General features: G+C 47.9%; 1 protein-coding gene across 1 annotated transcript; it reads left to right on the top strand.

Annotated features, from left to right (window-relative positions):
* Positions 1–3,258: 3,258 nt before the first annotated feature.
* Positions 3,259–16,300, top strand: NSFL1C (NSFL1 cofactor). The gene is made up of 9 exons (XM_030533218.1): positions 3,259–3,392; positions 5,105–5,202; positions 6,738–6,812; positions 9,936–10,101; positions 10,485–10,577; positions 11,312–11,421; positions 12,141–12,278; positions 13,061–13,225; positions 14,378–16,300. Exons 1-9 carry the CDS (start codon positions 3,291–3,293, stop codon positions 14,538–14,540), a joined length of 1,110 nt encoding a protein of 369 aa, XP_030389078.1. The 5' UTR covers positions 3,259–3,290; the 3' UTR covers positions 14,541–16,300.
* Positions 16,301–17,980: the final 1,680 nt, after the last annotated feature.

The raw sequence follows: 17,980 nt of genomic DNA, 5'->3' as shown, positions 1-17,980 counted from the left end.
CTTAACGCCCCGAGTGACGTGTCTGTAAGTGAGGAGCTAATGCAATGGCTGATCAGTGTGTTGCTGTCTGTATTGCTTATAAAGTGCCCCTGCTGTGCTGTGGGCCACTCGACTAACTGGTGTGGAGCTGGGGGCACTGGGTGCTGCAGAATGGGTTGTGTGGCTCAGTGGGCGGAGTTGAGGGGCTAGGGCAGAGGTCAGGGCTGGAGGACACGATATTAATGGAGGTGGGGTTGGGGGTGCAGAGCTGATGTGGGGGCTGGCACATGGAATGAACTGTTGTCGGGATGCAGTGGCCAAAATTGTATCCCTCGCTATAAACTGGCAACACTACGTGACACGCACACATGGGGTGGGGGGTATAAAAAATCAGAAGATAGCTCAAAAACCATTCATCCTTTTTTAAAAAATCTCATAATTTTGGGGGCTGTCTCTGATTTTTGGGGTCTGATGTTTTGAATGTTGGGGTTTAGCAGTACTGCTGCTTTGACAAGTCCCGTGGGGGTTATGGGCGGCCAGCCCTCCTCATTCCTGGTGCTCAAAACAAACACACACACACCCCAAATGACCCCTGCACGGCCATGGGTGAGAATCTCCTTTGCTAAGCCTGTGCTAGATGCTTTCCTGCCCGGCTGAAGGGTTTAGTTAGACGCCAGAGCTCCCACAGCCCTGTGGACTCTAGGGGAGGGTGTTTAAGCACTGGGAGCTTGCGAGGGCTGGAGCACTGGGTCTGGGGTCTGAGGTGGGCAGACTCTGGGGTCCCACTGCCTCAGAAGGGGCACAGACATGGGGCCTGCACCTGAGAGACCCAAAGCTAGGATCAGTGACCAATCTCTGCTCATGGACTCAGGGTTTGGCTCTGTTTGCAGCAAACTGGTGTCCATCCACAAGAGGGGCCAGGATGGAAGAAGAGTAGGTAGAAAATATGGGGTTGGGGGATGAAACCCCCTTGATCCATGTGCAGAAGAGTCCCCTCTGCTCATGGGTCTCATCCTGCTTGCCTGTAGGGCCAGGTCAGCTGTGGCTGCAGCACAGTCCTCCTGGCCACAGAGAGCATCTGCCAAAGGTTTGGTGCTCTGTGTATGGAGAGAGTTGGGGATGGGGGGCTGTGTAATCTCTACCACAGGTCCCTTCCATACTGGAGACTCCTCTTATCGGAGCACTAATAATTCACCGCAGACACCTCGGGTAACTGATACAGTGCAGGGCCGCCCAGAGGATTCCGGGGGCCTGAGGCCATCGGTGGCACGTGGCTCCAGTGGACCTCCCGCAGGCGTGCCAGCGGAGGGTCCGCTGGTCCCGTGGCTCCGGTGGAGCATCCGCAGGCATGCCTGCGGGAGATCCACTGGAGCCGTGGGATCAGCAAGCGGCAGGGCGCCCCCCCGTGTGGCAAAATTCTAGAGCCGGCCCTGTTCGGCGGCGGAGGGCCCTTCCATTCCGGGACCCACAGCCGAAGTGCCCCGAAGACCCATGGCAGGGGCCCTCCACCGGCTAATTACTGCCAAAGCGGGACCCGCCACCGAAGTGCAGCCCATTCTTTGGCGGTAATTCGGTGGTGGGGGACCCCTGCCGGGGGTCTTCGGGGCACTTCGGCGGCAGATCCCGGAACAGAAGGGCCCCCTACCGCCGAATTACCGCCGAAGACTGGGTTGCACTTCAGCGGCAAGTCCCGCTTTAGCGGTAATTCGCTGGCGGGGGGTCCTTCCCCCCCAGAGCAGAAGGACCCCCCCGCCGGCAAAGACCGGGAGCAGAAGAAGCTCTGGGGCCTGGCCCCGCAAGAGTTTTCTGGGCCCCCCGGAGCAAGTGAAGGACCCCGCTCCAGGGGCCCCGAAAAACTCTCGTGGGGGCCCCTACGGAGCCCGGGGCCTGGGGTAAATTGCCCCTCTTGCCCCCCCGTCTGGGCGGCCCTGATACAGTGTCATAGCCTGATGTGGGTAGAATGGGGATGAGGAAAAGAATCTGGTGAGAAATAAAAACTCAAATAAGGTGAAAATGAAACAACTCACTGGTCTGGCTGCTAATAAGCAGCCGCAGCATCAGATCCTAGAGGTGGCCATATTGGGCTGTGCTCTGGGACACGGGAACAGGGAACACAGACCATCTATAGTGATTTATTGTGCCTTTTCTGCTGCTTTGAGCCTTGGTCTGAAGCCTCCTGCCTCTGGATCTTGAGAAGGCAGGACTTTTTTGCATTTACTTCTGTATTAAGATAAGCTGCTCTGAAGATGCCTGAATTCACCCCCAGATGTGCAGAGTCCTTCACTTGCGCTCCCACTGATCCCATTGTCATGGGAGGTATTGCAGAGCAGAACTGCAGTGTGACCTGCTCTTACAGCCTATCTCCTGGGACCCTGCTGGTCGTATGCTGCCGGGAGAGTGTGCAAGTCTGGGTTGTGTTTGTGGGAGTGTTTCCCCCACGGTGGGAACCGTTTTACTGACCACCTTCACGTCTGTCTAATTTGCCTAGGGACTTTGATGACCCTGCCACAGTACTATGGGAGCCGCACACAAACGACTGATTGTAGGCTGTGCCTGGGTTCTCTACCTTTGAGGGCCTGGGCCTGTCTCCTTTTGGCACCCTGGGAGGTAGGCTGAGGTTATTATGCCCATTGTATGCAGAGAATTCAAGCTCAGAGAGATCGGGGCCAAAAAGTTCAAAAGCAGCCCCTGATTTGGGATTGGCTCTGGTTTGGGGCACACTCCAGAGAGGGCATCATTCACATGGTGACTCCCAGTGCGGGAGGGATGCTCAGTGTTTCTGAAAACTGGGCCCAAGTTGGGCGCCCAAAACCAATGGCTGCTTTTAAAGCTCTTGGTAAGTGGTTTGTGCGTGGAGGCTGTGACGGGGCTGGGAACTGAGCCCTCATCCCGAGCTTGGCGGAGCCGGGGTCCTGACGCACCCCAGAAGCACCCTAAGCCCCCGCGCCGACTGGTCCTGGGGACCGTCCGTGTCTCTCCCTCCCTTGACCCAGCTCCTGGGGGTGTGATTGGGGGTCAGATGCAGGAGGGGACTGAGCACCCAGGATGGGCCGTGGGACAGGACCCACGTGGGAACCGGTGACTCTAGGGGCCCCTGCGTTTCCACCTCCCCCCAGCAGAGGGCAGCGTGTCCGCCTCTGCGCCCGGCCGGAAGCCTCCCGCTCAAGGAGCTGCAGGAGGCGCTGGGCGCCGGCAGGTGGCGCTGTGGGCGGCGCGCGTTTCCGCACGGAGGGCTTTGAGCGCTGCACGCCCGGCCCGCCAGGCGCGGCCTCCGGCGCGGGCCGGGGGGGATTGGCCGCTGCACCGGGAAGATGGCGGATCGGCAGGAGGCGCTGAGGGAGTTCGTGGCCGTGACCGGGACCGAGGAGGAGCGAGCCCGCTTCTTCCTGGAGTCGGCGGGCTGGGACCTGCAGGTAGCGCCGGGCAGCGGGCGGGCGGGCCGCCGGGGAACCCGGCAGGGAGGGGACCCGCCCCCCCGGCCTGGCCTCCCCTCCCCCTCCGGCTCGGGCCCCCCCCCCCCTCGCCGCGGCCCAGACTCCTCCGCTGCCCGGCCCCGCTCCCCTTGCCCCCCCCTCCCCGGGCTCCGGCCGCTCTTCCTGCCGGGGGGGCTCGTTGGGCGCGAGCCGGTGCCCGCGTGAGCAAAGGGCCCCCCAGGCCTGTCCTCCCAGGCGCCGCGCTGCACCGCGTGAACTGGCCACCGGCTCCTCCGGGCAGCCCGTCACGGAGACCGTGTCTGCCGCAGGCTCGGGGGAGGGAACTCAGGCGCTTCCTGGAGCTGGGCGCCCTGTCTCACTTAGCTAGTTCCCAGGCCTCCTGTAAATCCCTGCAGGCTTCTGTTGCATGACAGAGACCAAGTCTCTGCCCTCCCTCCGCTTTTCTCTAGCACAGAGGGTTCATCCAAAAACCTCCCAGCACCTTCTGGCATTAGTTAGGCCTCACAGAGCCATTGGCATAAGTATTATCCAGCTAGGGAAACCAAGGCACAGTAATGAAGTGACTTGTCTGACCACGTTCACACAGTGATGGAGCCAAGACTCTTGACTCCCAATATTCTGCAGTAATGTGCCAACCCCCCACCCCCGTACCTGTTATATTTTAATAATAACTGAAACTCTTTAGAGGCAGATTAAATCATCAAGTGAAAGAACTGAGTGACAAATCACTTCCCTTTTGTAATTCTGAAACCTGCAAATATTGATGTAACTGATTGAGGCAATCTGCTATTCAAGTAAATAATGTTTATCACTGAGTTTTCTTAGCTTGAGGTATAAGATTCCATAGACGTGTGATTAACCCAGACAGGCACTGGTTCTCTCATATATATTAAGAGCACTGAAAATTTCTCTGATTATCCTAATTTCAGCTGCCTGAAACTAACTATTCCAAGTCTATGCAATATGCTTAATCAAGGTTGTGTATGATACAGACTCCTGCATTTAGCCAGTTAGGTAGAGTGGAAGGATCTGTGAATGGTATCCACCTGGTCAGAAGTGGTGAAAACCTGTTATTGCTAGTACAGATTTAGCCATGGTGTGAACAGGACCCGAAAATTGTAAGTGAATGTGTGATCACCAGTTTGACCAATTGCCTTTTTCCCTGAAAACTTACCCTCTGGCCATGTCTACATTAGCTCATTTAATTAAGGGTTTGTGTATGCTTGGAAATTTACTGAAATAGCTATTCTATAATAATTATTTGTGTATAAATCCCCATGGAGATACTCTTATTCTCGAATAAGGCCGCCTTTTTCAGATTTGGCTAAATCTGCTTTAGAAGTAGATTAAACTAAATCAGAAATAAGCACCCTTCTTCTGGAATAAGTATCCCCACAAGGAGTTATTCCAAAAGAGCCATTTCTGAGTGTAGGCAACCCCTGCCATGGCAGTAAAAAACTGGAAGCTGCTAGATGAGCCTTGTTTCTGCTAAGACTCCTGAAGGTGGAAACTGGTTTGTAAAATTCCTTAGAGTGGATATGGTTTAAGCGATTGAGTGTGACAAAAGTTCTAAGTAAATACAGTATATTAACCTTTTTAATAGATATAGTTCTGACATCTTTCTAACTGCAATGATGTATAAGGTGATTGGGCTTATTCTTTTAAAACCTACTGTAATTCTGTCCTTTCAGATTGCTCTAGCTAGTTTCTATGAGGATGGGGGTGATGAAGACATTGTGACGCTTCCTCAGCCAACTGCCAGCTCTGTGTCCAGAGGCACTGCACCCAGGTGAGGAGACACTTTCCAAATTATACGGGCCTCTTCATTAAGCAGTTATACATGTGGGAGTGGAAGCCACCTATCAAAGTACTTATACTGTGCTCATCACCTTGCTGTGTAACAGTTATCAGTGAAGACATCCATGAATTCTGTTCAGCTTTATTTCGTAAGTTTCATTAGCCTTTGTGAAAACCCCAGCAATGTTATATTCTCCTAGCTTGGATGGGATTGCACATTTTATCCAAAGAACTGTGTAGAATGATTTTACCTCATTGCTCAAGAAGAATAGATTATTCTGTTTTAGTTTGCGTTGGGGCCAGAAGAGAACTCAGTAGATTGATGTAAACATTTTCTGTAATACAGATGAGATCTGCACAATACCATAATTCTCTAGCATAGTCTGCAATTCTTTACATTGCCTATCTGAGGATGCCAAGGCACTTTACAAGCTTCAGTGAATTTGGCCTCATCCTATCCCTGTGAAATAGGAAAATATTATCCCCATTTTACAGATGAGGGATCTGAGATTATCATCTGATTGGTTAGTTGTCTGTGTGAGATGAATTTGATGGTCTAAATCCAGATTCTAGTGGATAAGTGTCCACATCACAAAAAATTGCTATTTCAGTTAGCACCCTAGCAGGTAGCTCAACAGAAACACAGAGGATCAATAGACGTGTAACGTGAACTCCATTCACCTTTAACAGAGGCTCCTTAGAACAAGGCAGCATAGGATACCTTCCATTTTTGGGGATTATGCCATAACTATTCTGTGGATAAATAAAGGTTCCTAAATCTAGTACATCTGCAGGGAAATTACTGAAGATTATATTGGTTGTGTTCGTGACCCCTTTTCAAGCATTGTGCGTACACCCATCTGGTATTTGTAGATGTGATGGGGAAAGGCTCAGATACTTGGAGACTGATTCACCACTCTTACACCAGTTTTACACCAATGTGACTCGATGGTCCAGTGGAGTGAAGAATCTGATTCCTAGGATTGGAAGGGACCCAGATTAATCCACTGTATAAGTGCAGAAATTCTTCTACTCCAGCTTTCTTCAGTCCAGATTCCTTTTTTTCTCTTGTACAGAAACCTTTCAGATCTTTCTCTACATATCATAGACACAAAAGGCACAAACCTATTTATTTCTAGCGATATGTTTAGACTATTCTAAGAGTGTATGTCGTTGGTTTTAGTTGCGGTGGGGGAGGGAGCTAGGAGTAGGATATTAGGATATTCTCCCTTATTTTGATAACAGTCCCCAAGAGGGAAAGAGCAGGTGGGCTTTGCTGAATGGTTAATGAGGACAGCAATAGTACCTGTCCCCTCTGAGCTGCCATTTGATCAGTATACAGAGGATGTTTAATTAGTGCAAGAACTGAAGTTCAGTGGAAATAAATGCTGCTTAACCCAGACACATAGTAAAGGACAGGAGCACAACATAACAGCCACTTTCCTGCTTGTATAGTTCACGTTACATGAGTGATATAGATCTATCTCTTTTGGGAATGTGTGCGCTCATTTGGTTATCGTTTTACAGTGACCACCGAGTGACATCATTCAGAGACCTTGTTCATGCTCAAGAAGACGATGATGAAGAGGAAGAGGGACAACGGTCAGTCTCCGGTTAAATACGTAAACCATATGGTCTTTTGTCTTGTGGGGGAGCATGGAATTGTACAGAACCTTATTTAAATCAGTATTTTAACCACTGCTGATGAGTCTCACGTTTTTGTGCTCACTGAGTCTCATTCTGAAAGGCTAGTCAATGAAAATGGTTTCTGCAAGGCCAGGCTTAGCACTGCTTGTAGAAATGTTCTGTACTGGTTTGTGAGTTGAGATGTTCAATTCAGTGGTGATCAGTACAGTTCTGAATGCATGTCCTTCTCTCCATTGTTAACAGAAGTTAATTTCAGGGCTTGCGCAATGAATGTTTGCACTTTTGCTAGAGCAGTGAGCCCCAGCACTCCTGTATCTTTGTTTGAGACGCTGCTATATGGGAATGCGGTTGCAGTTCTCCTTTTCATCTGCGTTTTTCCCTTCTTTTGAGCATCATTTAGGAAATATTAGTGAGAAATTTCCTGCAGTGACAGCTATAATGACAGCTAGGAGCAGAGCTTTAGATTAGATTCAAAAGGAGCAAGTGAGACAAGCCCACGGGCAGGTATAAAACAAAGCGATGTTAACAGAGGACTAAATGTTGAGTGGGGTGGAGCAGGAATGGAAAATTACGGTAGGGTCATAGGAGCAACAAGAGGGGTAGCAATGGGGGAAGTTGCTCAACCATCTTAGATGTCTGTATTCACAAATGCCAGGAATAGGGGGAGTAAACCAGAAGAACTGGAAGTATTAGTCCATAAGCTAAATTATGACTTAATTGGCATCACAGAGACTTGGTGGTATAGTGGGGTTATGGCTTGCTCAGGAAGGATAGGCCAGGGAGGAGGTGTTGCATTGTACCTCACTATGTGTTCTTGTTCTGAGTTCCAGAAGGAGATGAGAGTCAGACCAGTTGAAAGTCTCTGGATGAAGATAAAAGGAGGGGGGAAAATGGGTGATGTCATGGTCTCCTATAGACTAACAAATCAGGAGGAAGAGGTGGTTGAGGCGTTTCCAGAACAAATAACAGAAATATGCAAAACACAAGTATTAATGGGGGACTGTAACTACCCAGACATCTGTCGGATATTTTGGGTTTTGCTGTATTATTTTTCCAATAAGTTCTTGGAATGTGTTAGAGGACGGGGCTTTGTTTCAGAAAATGGTGGAAGTAATCAGTGGGACAGCCATTTTAGATTTGATTCTGGTTAGTAAGGAGGAACTGATTGAAAAATCAAGGAAATTTGGGTGAAAGTGATCATGAAATGTGAGATTTCATGATTTTAAGGAATGGAAGGAGAGAGAGTAGCAATGGACTTAAAAAAGCAGAGTAACAAACTCAGAACTGGTAGATAAGGTCCCAAAAGGAGTTCAGCAAAGAGGACTGTTTCTCAAAGAGACAGTATTAGAGGCTCAATAGGAAACCATCCTGATGCGAGGGAAAGATAGGAAGAATAGTAAGGGTATGTCTACACTGCAAAGAAACGCTCGCTGCAACAAGTCTCAGAGCCCAGGTCAGCTGGCTCGATCTCACAGGCCTTGGGCTGTAGGGCTGAAAATAGCAGTGTGTATGTTCTGGCTTGGGCTGGCGCCCGGGCTCTGAAACCCGTATAACATCCTGGTAAGCAAACTAGGAAATGTGGTCTAGATGAAATTATTATAAAATGGGTGCACAATTAGTTAAGAGTAGTTATCTGTGGTTCACTGCCAGACTTGGAGGTCATATCTGGTGAGGTCTGTAGGGTCAGGCCTGGGTCTGATATTAGTCAGCATTTTCATTAATGACTTGGATAATGAAATGGAGAATACGCTTATAAAATTTGCAGCTGACACCAAGCTGGGGGAGGGGTTGCTAGCACTTCGGAGGACATGATTAGAATTCAAAATGACCTTGATAAATTGGAGAGTTGGTCTGGGATCAGCAAGATGACATTTAATTAAGACAAATGCAAAATACTGCACTTAGTAAGAGAAAATCAAATGTACAATTACAAAATGGGTGATAACTGGCTGGGAAGTAGTACTGCTGAAAGGAATCTGGGGGTTATAGTGGATCACAAATTGAATACAAGTCAACAATGTGATGCAGTTGCTAAAAAAGTTAATATTCTGGGGTGTATTAATAGGAATGTTTAAAAGACACAGGAGGTAATTGTCCCCCTATACTCGGCATTGGTGAGGCCTTTAGCTGGTACTGTGTCCAGTTCTGGGCACTTCACTATAGGAAAGATGTGGACAAATTGGAGAGAATCCAAGGAAGCATAACAAAAATGATGACAGATTTAGAAAGTTTTAAAAAATGAGCATGTTTAGTCTTGAGAAAAGAAGGGTAAGAGAGGACTGGGTAAGTTTTCCAATATGTTAAGGGCTGTTATAAAGAGGACACTGATGAGTTCCTCTCCATGCCTACTGAAGGTAGGACAAGAAATAATCCACTTAATCTGCAGCAAGGGAGATTTAGGTTATATATTAGGATAAACTTCCTAACTATAAATGTAGTTAGATTATGGAATAGCTTCCAAGGGAGGTTGTGAATCTCTGTCATTGCAGGACTTTAAGAGCGAGTTAGACAAACACCCTGTCAGGGGTGGTCTCAGTTTAGTTGATTGTGCCTCAGTGCAGGGTGCTGGACTGGATGATCTCACGAGGGCTCTTCCAGACCTACGTTTCTCTGATTCTATAAGTAGTTTATGGGTGACATGCAAAGCAAATTGAATGAAGCCATACAGAATCCCTGTGAGGTGGCCAAGTATATAAACACTCTTACTGATGGGTAAATTAAGGCACAGATCAGTTCAGTGACTTAAGTTGGTTGTGTATCTGTCAATAGAAACCAGGATAGCAGATAACCAGTCCCATTAGACTAGATTTTCCCCCTCCACCCATTTGTTAAATGTGAGAGCTTTATAATATATAATAATAATAAATAATATAATTATAATAATAATAAATAATATACTACTAATAATAATATAACAAACTGTGCAAGAACAAAAACTGTGTGGGCAGCCACATCCTGGACCTGAAACTCAGTCTTATCCTGTAACCTCTTGGGGCTTCTCAGGTCCATGTCCTGGAAAATCATTTGTCCAAGTAACTAACCCCAAGTCCCTAGATGATAAATGTGTGTTCTGTTCAGGTTTTATGCTGGGGGCTCGGAGAGAAGTGGGCAGCAGATCGTTGGCCCTCCAAGGAAGAAAAGCCCCAATGAGCTGGTGGAGGATCTGTTCAAAGGAGCTAAGGAGCACGGAGCGGTGGCTGTTGATCGGCCGGCTAAGAGCCCCGGCGAGAGCAGCAGAGCAAAAGTGAGGAATGCTGGGGTCTTCCTTCCTTTCCTTATTTAAATCTGTTTTTAATGGAGTTGTTCTCCCTCCACCAGCTCAGTGACAGCTGTTCTATATTGGTGAGTGCTGGGATTATCTTGTGAGTACAGCTGTATCCAAGCCCCTCCATTAGAGTTGATCTAGGATGTGTGCCATAATGGCAAGAAAAGCTAATTCACAGTGTCAGATGATTAACTGGCGAACAAGTTGGCCACTGCAGCTTTGAGATGTGTTATGTAGCTTATAACCATATTGCTGGTACAGTGAAGTCCATGTTTTCACATGGTGATGTTCGTGAAGGGGAAGCAAGCGTTGTCTGGGTGCGTATCAGTCTGTAATCTCTTCTGCATGCCTCTCTCTCGTAGCCATTTGCAGGGGGAGGGTACCGCCTTGGAGCTGCTCCGGAGGAGGAGTCGGCCTATGTGTCAGGAGAGAGGAGGCAGCATTCTGGGCAGGACGTGAGTAGCTCTCCCCTTTCAACTTTGCAAAAATCTTCCTTGGTGGATTATTTTATTTATCTACAGTGTCTGTTTTCCCTCTTGATGAGCCTAGAGAAGGAAATGGACATAGAAGGCTGAGGTGTTGTAAGCCTGGCTTTGGTAAATTCTTAGACTGGAGAGTGCTCTTTGCTCCAGGTGTAGAAATAATGAATAATCAAGTGTTCTGTAGGCAGTGTTCTGCTGACTTGTTAATTAAAAACCTGGAAGCTCCACATAGGCTCAAGGACCTTTTCTCAACATCTCTAGCTGTGAATTTAATGCACCTGAAAGGTGGTGTACAGAAGGCACTAGAGAATGAAATTCCCTGTATCCCCACAGGAGGAAGAGCAGCAGTAGCAGCGTAGGCTTCTCTCCTCTGCCTGACCAGTGTGTTCCATTGTGAGCTTGGCAGGGCCGCCTCTGGGGTGGGCGTGTGGGTCAGTCTCTGTGGCTCATGCACTCCTTGGCTTTTTAACCAAACCTGCCAAAAAGAGGGTGATCTGTGATGGTGGCTTTGTTGTGGAGTGATACTACCGAGCAGCCGGCAGATTTTTTTTTCTTTCTTTTGTCTGTGTTGGCTTAGAAGAGTCCCCACTGGAGCACAGTCCTCTATTTGAAATCACACAGATGTTCAGGCTTTTCACGGCCAGTCATTGCTGTGTTTTGTTAAGACACGGGCAAGGAGCTAACTTTTCTGTTTGGGGTGGTCGCAGGTACATATTGTACTGAAGCTGTGGAAGAGTGGATTCAGCCTGGACAACGGGGAGCTGAGGAGCTACCAAGACCCATCCAATGCCCAGTTTCTGGAGTCTATCCGCAGAGGGTATGCAGCATGAGGGTTGGGGGAACCTCTGATGCGGTGTGCCTGAGAAGGAAGAGGTTTTATGCTAAAATATAGGAATGTAGGAAATCCAGCATGCTGGGAATCAGAGCTTCATACAAATAGCTCATTTCATCTGAAGCATTCTCATAAATTTCTTAATGTGGTAGCAATGGGGTGGGTAAAATACTGCAGTTGCCTTTATATCAGGTATTTAGCTGTGGAAGCAGCCCCATCCCATGAAGGGATGTGACTTTGAGGATTTGAAGTGAGGGAACAGTCTCTTCCATATGTGGGGTGCAGACTCCTGAGGATTACGAAAGGCAGGTTATCCCAAACGAAGGCTAGTGCCAGAAACCTTTCATGTGTGTTAGGCCCTGGGAAGGTGAGTCCTCCTCAAATCCTGCTTAGCTGATGAGATGATGACGAAAGGATGCTTTGATTCCTGGGGACAGGCAGGAAGTTTCTAAGAGCCTATGATGGGACTGGCATTTGTGATGACAGTTCCCTGGGCAGCGTAAATAGGAAACAAGCATTATCTGGGTGCATGTTCTGTAATCTCTTCTGCGTGCATGTCTCTATTGTAGCCATTGGCTGGAGTGGGCACCATTTTGGAGCTGCTCCAGAAGAGGAGCCAGCCTGTGTATCAGGAAACCACAGAAGGTAGTTTTCAGCACTTAATGTATGGATTTTATTACAATGCACATTCTTCTTGCTTCCAGGGAAGTCCCAGCTGAGCTCCGCAGGTTAGCACGCGGTGGACAAGTGAACTTGGATATGGAGGACCACCGTGACGAGGATTTTGTGAAATCCAAAGGTGCCTTCAGGGCTTTCACTGGAGAGGGGCAGAAACTGGGCAGGTGAGAAGACTGCAATTCTGATTTGGTATCAGTTGCCATAGCCCATCTGAGCTCTCACAGTTTCTTTCTTTAACAAAATAGCAGTTGATTTGGCTGGTTGTTAAGATGAAGGAATAGGTGGCATTTTATAAGCAAGATTAATAGCATTTAATGTCATAGGTGTTTTTAACAAATATGAAGGACTGGCTTTAACTCCTTGCTCTTAGTTCCCTATTGCAAACTCCTGTGAAGCAATTGCAAAATGGCATTGATGGCAGATATAAAGTGTGATGCAGAGATCAGAGCACAAGTCTCTGAGCCACAAACATGAGTTTGATTCCTGACTCTGATCCTGATTCTGTGGCCTAGGTCAAATCACTTAACCTTTGTTTCCCCATGTGTAAAAAGAAGATAACATGGTGGAGATTAATCATTTAATGTTTGTAAATGCTAAATATTGTGTGTGATGGGCACCCTCAGTTATGGTGAAGAGATCAGTCTGAAGCAAGGAGATGGGAAGGTAGTAGAAACCATGATTAGATATCTGGGAGCATGGGAATGTCTAGGTGAGGTTGAGTTGGGGTTGGATTGGAAGACGGGAAGTAGTATAATCTGTTGGCTCTGAAAGGTTGGTTTGGAGATTAGATAAGTGTCTGAGGGCCCGGATGTGTCACTGATCGGTTCCTGAGTTCCTGGTCTCAGTGCTAATGTGTTTGCATCTGTGCCTCTTCTGTGGGAATCCTGATTCCTGGGCCCAGAAAGAAGTGGTTTATAAAATCTGTCCTCTGTTTTCCTCCTGTTAGCACTGCCCCCCAGGTGATGGGCACCAGCTCTCCAGCACAGCAAGCAGAGAATGAAGCCAAAGCCAGTTCTTCTATCATCATTGATGAGTCAGAGCCCACCACCAACATCCAAATCCGGCTCGCTGATGGTGGGCGACTGGTCCAGAAATTTAACCACAGCCACAGGTACAAGGGCAGCTGGAAACGCAGGTTACTAACTGGGAAGGCCTGAGTGACACTGCGAACTGTACACAGCTGGAGCAGATGTTAAAATCCTGGCTAGCCCGCTAAAGGGAGCTCTGGGGAGCCTTCTGTATAGGTGAATAGGAGCAGAATTACTGTGGGGTTTGGCGATGCTTGACTATTGACAGGATAGGATTTGTTTTCCTACTTGAGCTGGTGAGCTCTCATTTGAACACTTCACTATTATCAGTGTAACTGTTTGTCGTGCCAGCTAAATTATCCCAAGGGCTTTGCACATCTTCAGATAATTAAGGAGCTTGTCACAATTGACTTCTTCTGACTCTGAATACAAACTTGTTTGCTTAGCCACTCTCTCTTCACTGCAGATAGCTTGAGAGAGGAGATTCCCCTTTAAAACAGGTTCAGCGGGAGGAGCAAAATTAATTCGCTGGAGTCCATTGCTCAGTAGGATTTAAGCAGGTGACTTCTGTGCTGAAGTCCTGCTCAGCCAGCCAGTCTTGGAGAACACAACTGGTCACCCATACTTTCCTCCAGTTCTCATAGGAGAATTGAACCACATCTCTGCTCAAGCAGGGGAGACTGGAAGACAAAGCTCTTTTCCAGGCCCCCTTGTTATCCGCAATGGTATCATGCCCCCTAAGAGTTCCGATAATCTGGGATCTGCTGCTCTCCTGCCCATCCAGCACTTTATAAATGACATAGCACCTTTCGTCCAGAAGGGATACCAAAGCATTTTACAAACTGTACATCCAGGAATCTCTTGATTCACTAACGTGCCAAGACACCATGGTGATCTGCAGATATTAAAAACGTACTAGTACAGCCAGCAACCACTGCACGTGTTTAAGGCAGGAAGTTACAAAGACTATTTAGTTGTGACCACAGCTGATAGGTAGAAAGCAGTTTCATGTGTTATTTCAGGGGACTTGTGTGTCTGTATGGATGTGCAACAGAAAATGAAAAGTCACCTTTAAAAGTAGCTGAAATGTGAAATCTGCTTAATGTGGCCTCTGCTGTTTGCTGGCAGTGTTGGTGCCATGACATTGCAGGGGTTTAGGTTACTCTGTTTTCCACACATTTGTGCAGTAAATGAAATAACAGGGTCACCATTGTGTGTTTGATCCCTTTGGACAGCATCCGTGACATCCGGCTCTTCATAGTAGATGCCCGGCCAGCGATGGCTGCTACCAGCTTTGTCCTCATGACCACCTTCCCGAATAAAGAGCTCTCTGACGAGGACCAAACCCTGAAGGAAGCCAACCTGCTCAATGCTGTCATCGTCCAGCGATTAATATAATGGAACCCACCTCTCTTCACGCGTCTACCTGCTGCGCGCATGTGTCGTTTCGTCCTGTATGCGCACCTGCGCCATGCAGCACAGTGTCACATCTACCTGTAGCTCTGGGTTCTTAGATCTTGGTTGGACTTTTTTCTCATTAGTTGCATTTCCCATGTTTTTGTGATGATCAGTGGACTTTAAAATAAATAAACAAAACAAACCTGTTTTGAAAGAGGCTGCAGCCTTTTGTGCCACAAATTCTCCCACTGGACTTGTCCCAGTTGCTTTATGGATCACGTTACTGACTGTAGGGGAGGAGGGAGGTCTGGTGAAAGGGAGCTCAAAGGAAGTAGTTTCCATCCATGCTGGGGAAGAACAACTTATAACAACCCATTACTCTTCGCTCCTCCTGGGCCTTATGCAAAATTCTTCCTTTGTTTCAGTGTGTTCAATAAAAACCATCCCAGAAATGTGTGATCTGATTGCCAGACTGACACTGACATTGCTGTAACACCAGCAATGTCGATAGAGCCATGGGAAAACACAATTCTCTTGTACCTATGTGGGTTAAAGCTTGGATTTGCATGTAGGGCGTAAGGTTAATGCTTTTCTCATCCTTTTTGAGAAGTAAAGTTCTTATTTCCCCCTGCCCCCACTACAGGTTCTGACATTCCTCACAGGAGAGCCCTGCGTGGGACTAGTGTAGAGCTTTGCAGAGGGACTAGGGTCCTGCAGGACCCACCAGCATTCTAGCGGGAGCAGGATTAAAAAATTGTCCCATGCAGGGCTCTACCTCACAGCATCCAGTCTGGTCTAGTTGTTTTCTCCTCCCTCCATTGTGCAAGACTGTCTGCAGTTTTGCCTTGCTGTGTGCTGAGCTGCTTCATGGCTTTGGGAAGTACAGCCTGCTCCTTGGTTTCCTCCCCAGGAGGGCAGGGTGCTGGGTCTGCTGTGGAAGTGAATGGAAGTGAAAAGCGATAAAGACAGATCCACTCTATTTTCATGGAAAGTGGAGATTTTTGGTAAGGAATTTTACAAATGAATTGTTGAGCTGCTAGGAATGGCCGGGGTGTAGCTCAAGGCTGTGGGGAAGAGATTAACCCTTTAATTTACTTTCTCACCTTTGTTGAGGACCAGTATAGCTGCACACTTGGAGTCCTCTACTCTTTGTTTCACTGTTTGCATTGTGGGCTCAGGTCTCTTCTTTTATTAAGAATCCTGGGGGTGAATTCGGTGCTCCTAGAAATGAGGGGCTAGTGGGATTAGTTTGAGCCAGGCATAGTGCATGCAGGTTGTCCCAGTGCACCTTGCGTCTGACTCGGTGTTCCGGGTTTATCCCGTGCAGAGCCGGCCAGCTGTGCTGAATCATTAGCTTTGTGGCACCAGCTAATTCGATGCTACACGGAGACCAGTAGCATTGCTCTGATGCAAGTGACCACATGAGTTGTTAGAGCATGCACCCCGTTTTCCAGGCTTAGTCACGCGCGAGCATAGCGCTCGAGCACTGTAACGCTGCCTCCCCTGATGCTTCACAGCTTTCTGTTCCTCAGGTTTGGTACTTGCACTGAGCAGAGAACAAACACTAGGCCTGCCTGCGCAGGGGAGGGGTTGGGTTCTACAAGCTCAGCATGAGAAACTTGCTTGGCTAGGTGCATCAAGCACAACAGGCAGGGGAGTGGATAGCAGACCTGCTGGGGGTTGAATGACTTAGCATTTTTCATGATTAAATGGCTACTGGATGTAGGTAATGGCAAGTGTTGTAAATTGTGAAAGTGACCCTTAAAAAATAGGAAAATGTCTTCTGACCCTTTCTAATGTGATGCATGAAATTGTCCACCTTTGTTGAGGAACAGCTGGCATCTGCTTTTGCACTCTGGGTGTGTGTTACTAGCAGGTTTGCTCTGTACAGAACAATCTTCAGCTAATTTGGCATTAATATCTTGGCAGTATTTGCTGTTCCGCTGGCGGTGAGCCACGTTGAGTTATGGAGTTGGGGTTTAGCACAGATGGTTTAATGCTGTAAGTGGTGGAGAGTCACATTTCAGGATAAGGTGACTGTGTGATCAGCACTCAAAAGAGCATGAAGGTGGATTTTTCCCCACAGCCGGAGTAGAGCCAGAGCTGCTGCATGCCAGGATGTTTGATTCAAAGCGATTTGTCAGAGGAGAGCTTGGATCTCACAATCATTTGTCCCAAATGAACCTGGTTTCTTGTGATGTAATGCCACCAAATGGCAGGCTTGCCTCAGCTTGCCCTTTCGGGAGAGTGCATATGTAATAGTAATAACCCACGTGCAGCAGGGGTGCAATTGCCTGAGCGGAGCTAGAGGAGTTTAGTAAAGGAAGAGGCAGGGAAGATAAATCCCTCATTTCCCCTCTAACTGGTGGTGGTTTTCCAAGATAACTGAGGCAAGAGGCTAGCTTTCATTTTTGTCTCTGGCTGGGTGTGCCATAATGCTTGTCAGCAAGTCAGTGTGATTCAGATTAGATTGCTTCAGACTGGGGTTGTGATTGGTCTGGTTCTGCTGGATAACTGAAACAGTTTTGTAGCCTAGTTTCTATGAGAACCCTTGAAATCCCATGTGCTGTGATTTGGGGTAGATGGGTAGGGGGCTGGAAAGGGAGGTTTGATTTCAGATCATGTTCCCTAGCTGCTTTTCCATTATGAAAAGTGTATTACCTCTCCAAGCCAGAGGGTGGCACCGCTGCCAAGGTTTTTAGTGGGAAGCATCTCTGTTACTGCACTGCCCAGGAGCTTTCAGCTCTGAATATCCGAGGAGCTTTGCAAGGCTTAACTCTCTATCTCACACATTTGTGAGGCCTAGTTTCATGTGCTCCCTTGTCGCCTTGCTCTGCTAATTTTCCTTCCCTCCTTCTCTCAGGCTTTCCTATTAATATGTTGTCCTCATCTCCTGGTAGCTTCGGTTATGTCAGCAGCATCTCACACTGCAGGGCTGTGTAGAGTTTGCCTGAGCACAGCCGTGCAGATGGATATAGATCTTCTATAACTACTACTATTGACACGGCGGGGCTTATAAAGTCGCCTGGCTATCCAGTATGTGGCATCTTCCTGATTCAAGCTTGTCTTCTTCAATAGACAATATTAATAATAGACAAAGGAAAATTAGTGATGCTTATTGCTGGAGACAAACGTTAAAAATGCACCAGAGTGGACGAAAGTAGAAGGTGAAACGGGGCTGGAAAGCACACAATGGTTCTTACAAGTGGGATGGCGAGTTGCCTTTTTTAACCTGTTATTGCAGGCCTTGCGTGCTTCACTCTGAACTCCTCCCTGCAGGGGAGGGAGGGAGTTCTCACCTCTGCAGCTCCTACTGCCGGGGTGTCCATTCGTTAACATAGTCAGCTTTATGAGGGCAAAAATGCCTTTTTCCTGCACTCCTGGGTAGATTCAGTGGGCTTCAGCTGTTCATGTTCTGCTGTTTTTCTGTGGGGGAAGCT

Source organism: Gopherus evgoodei, chromosome 14 (assembly GCF_007399415.2).
Source record: "Gopherus evgoodei ecotype Sinaloan lineage chromosome 14, rGopEvg1_v1.p, whole genome shotgun sequence".
Classification (NCBI taxonomy): Eukaryota; Metazoa; Chordata; order Testudines; family Testudinidae; genus Gopherus; species Gopherus evgoodei.
The sequence above is the reverse complement of the archived record's forward strand: the minus strand, read 5'-3'. Positions and strand labels throughout refer to the sequence as shown.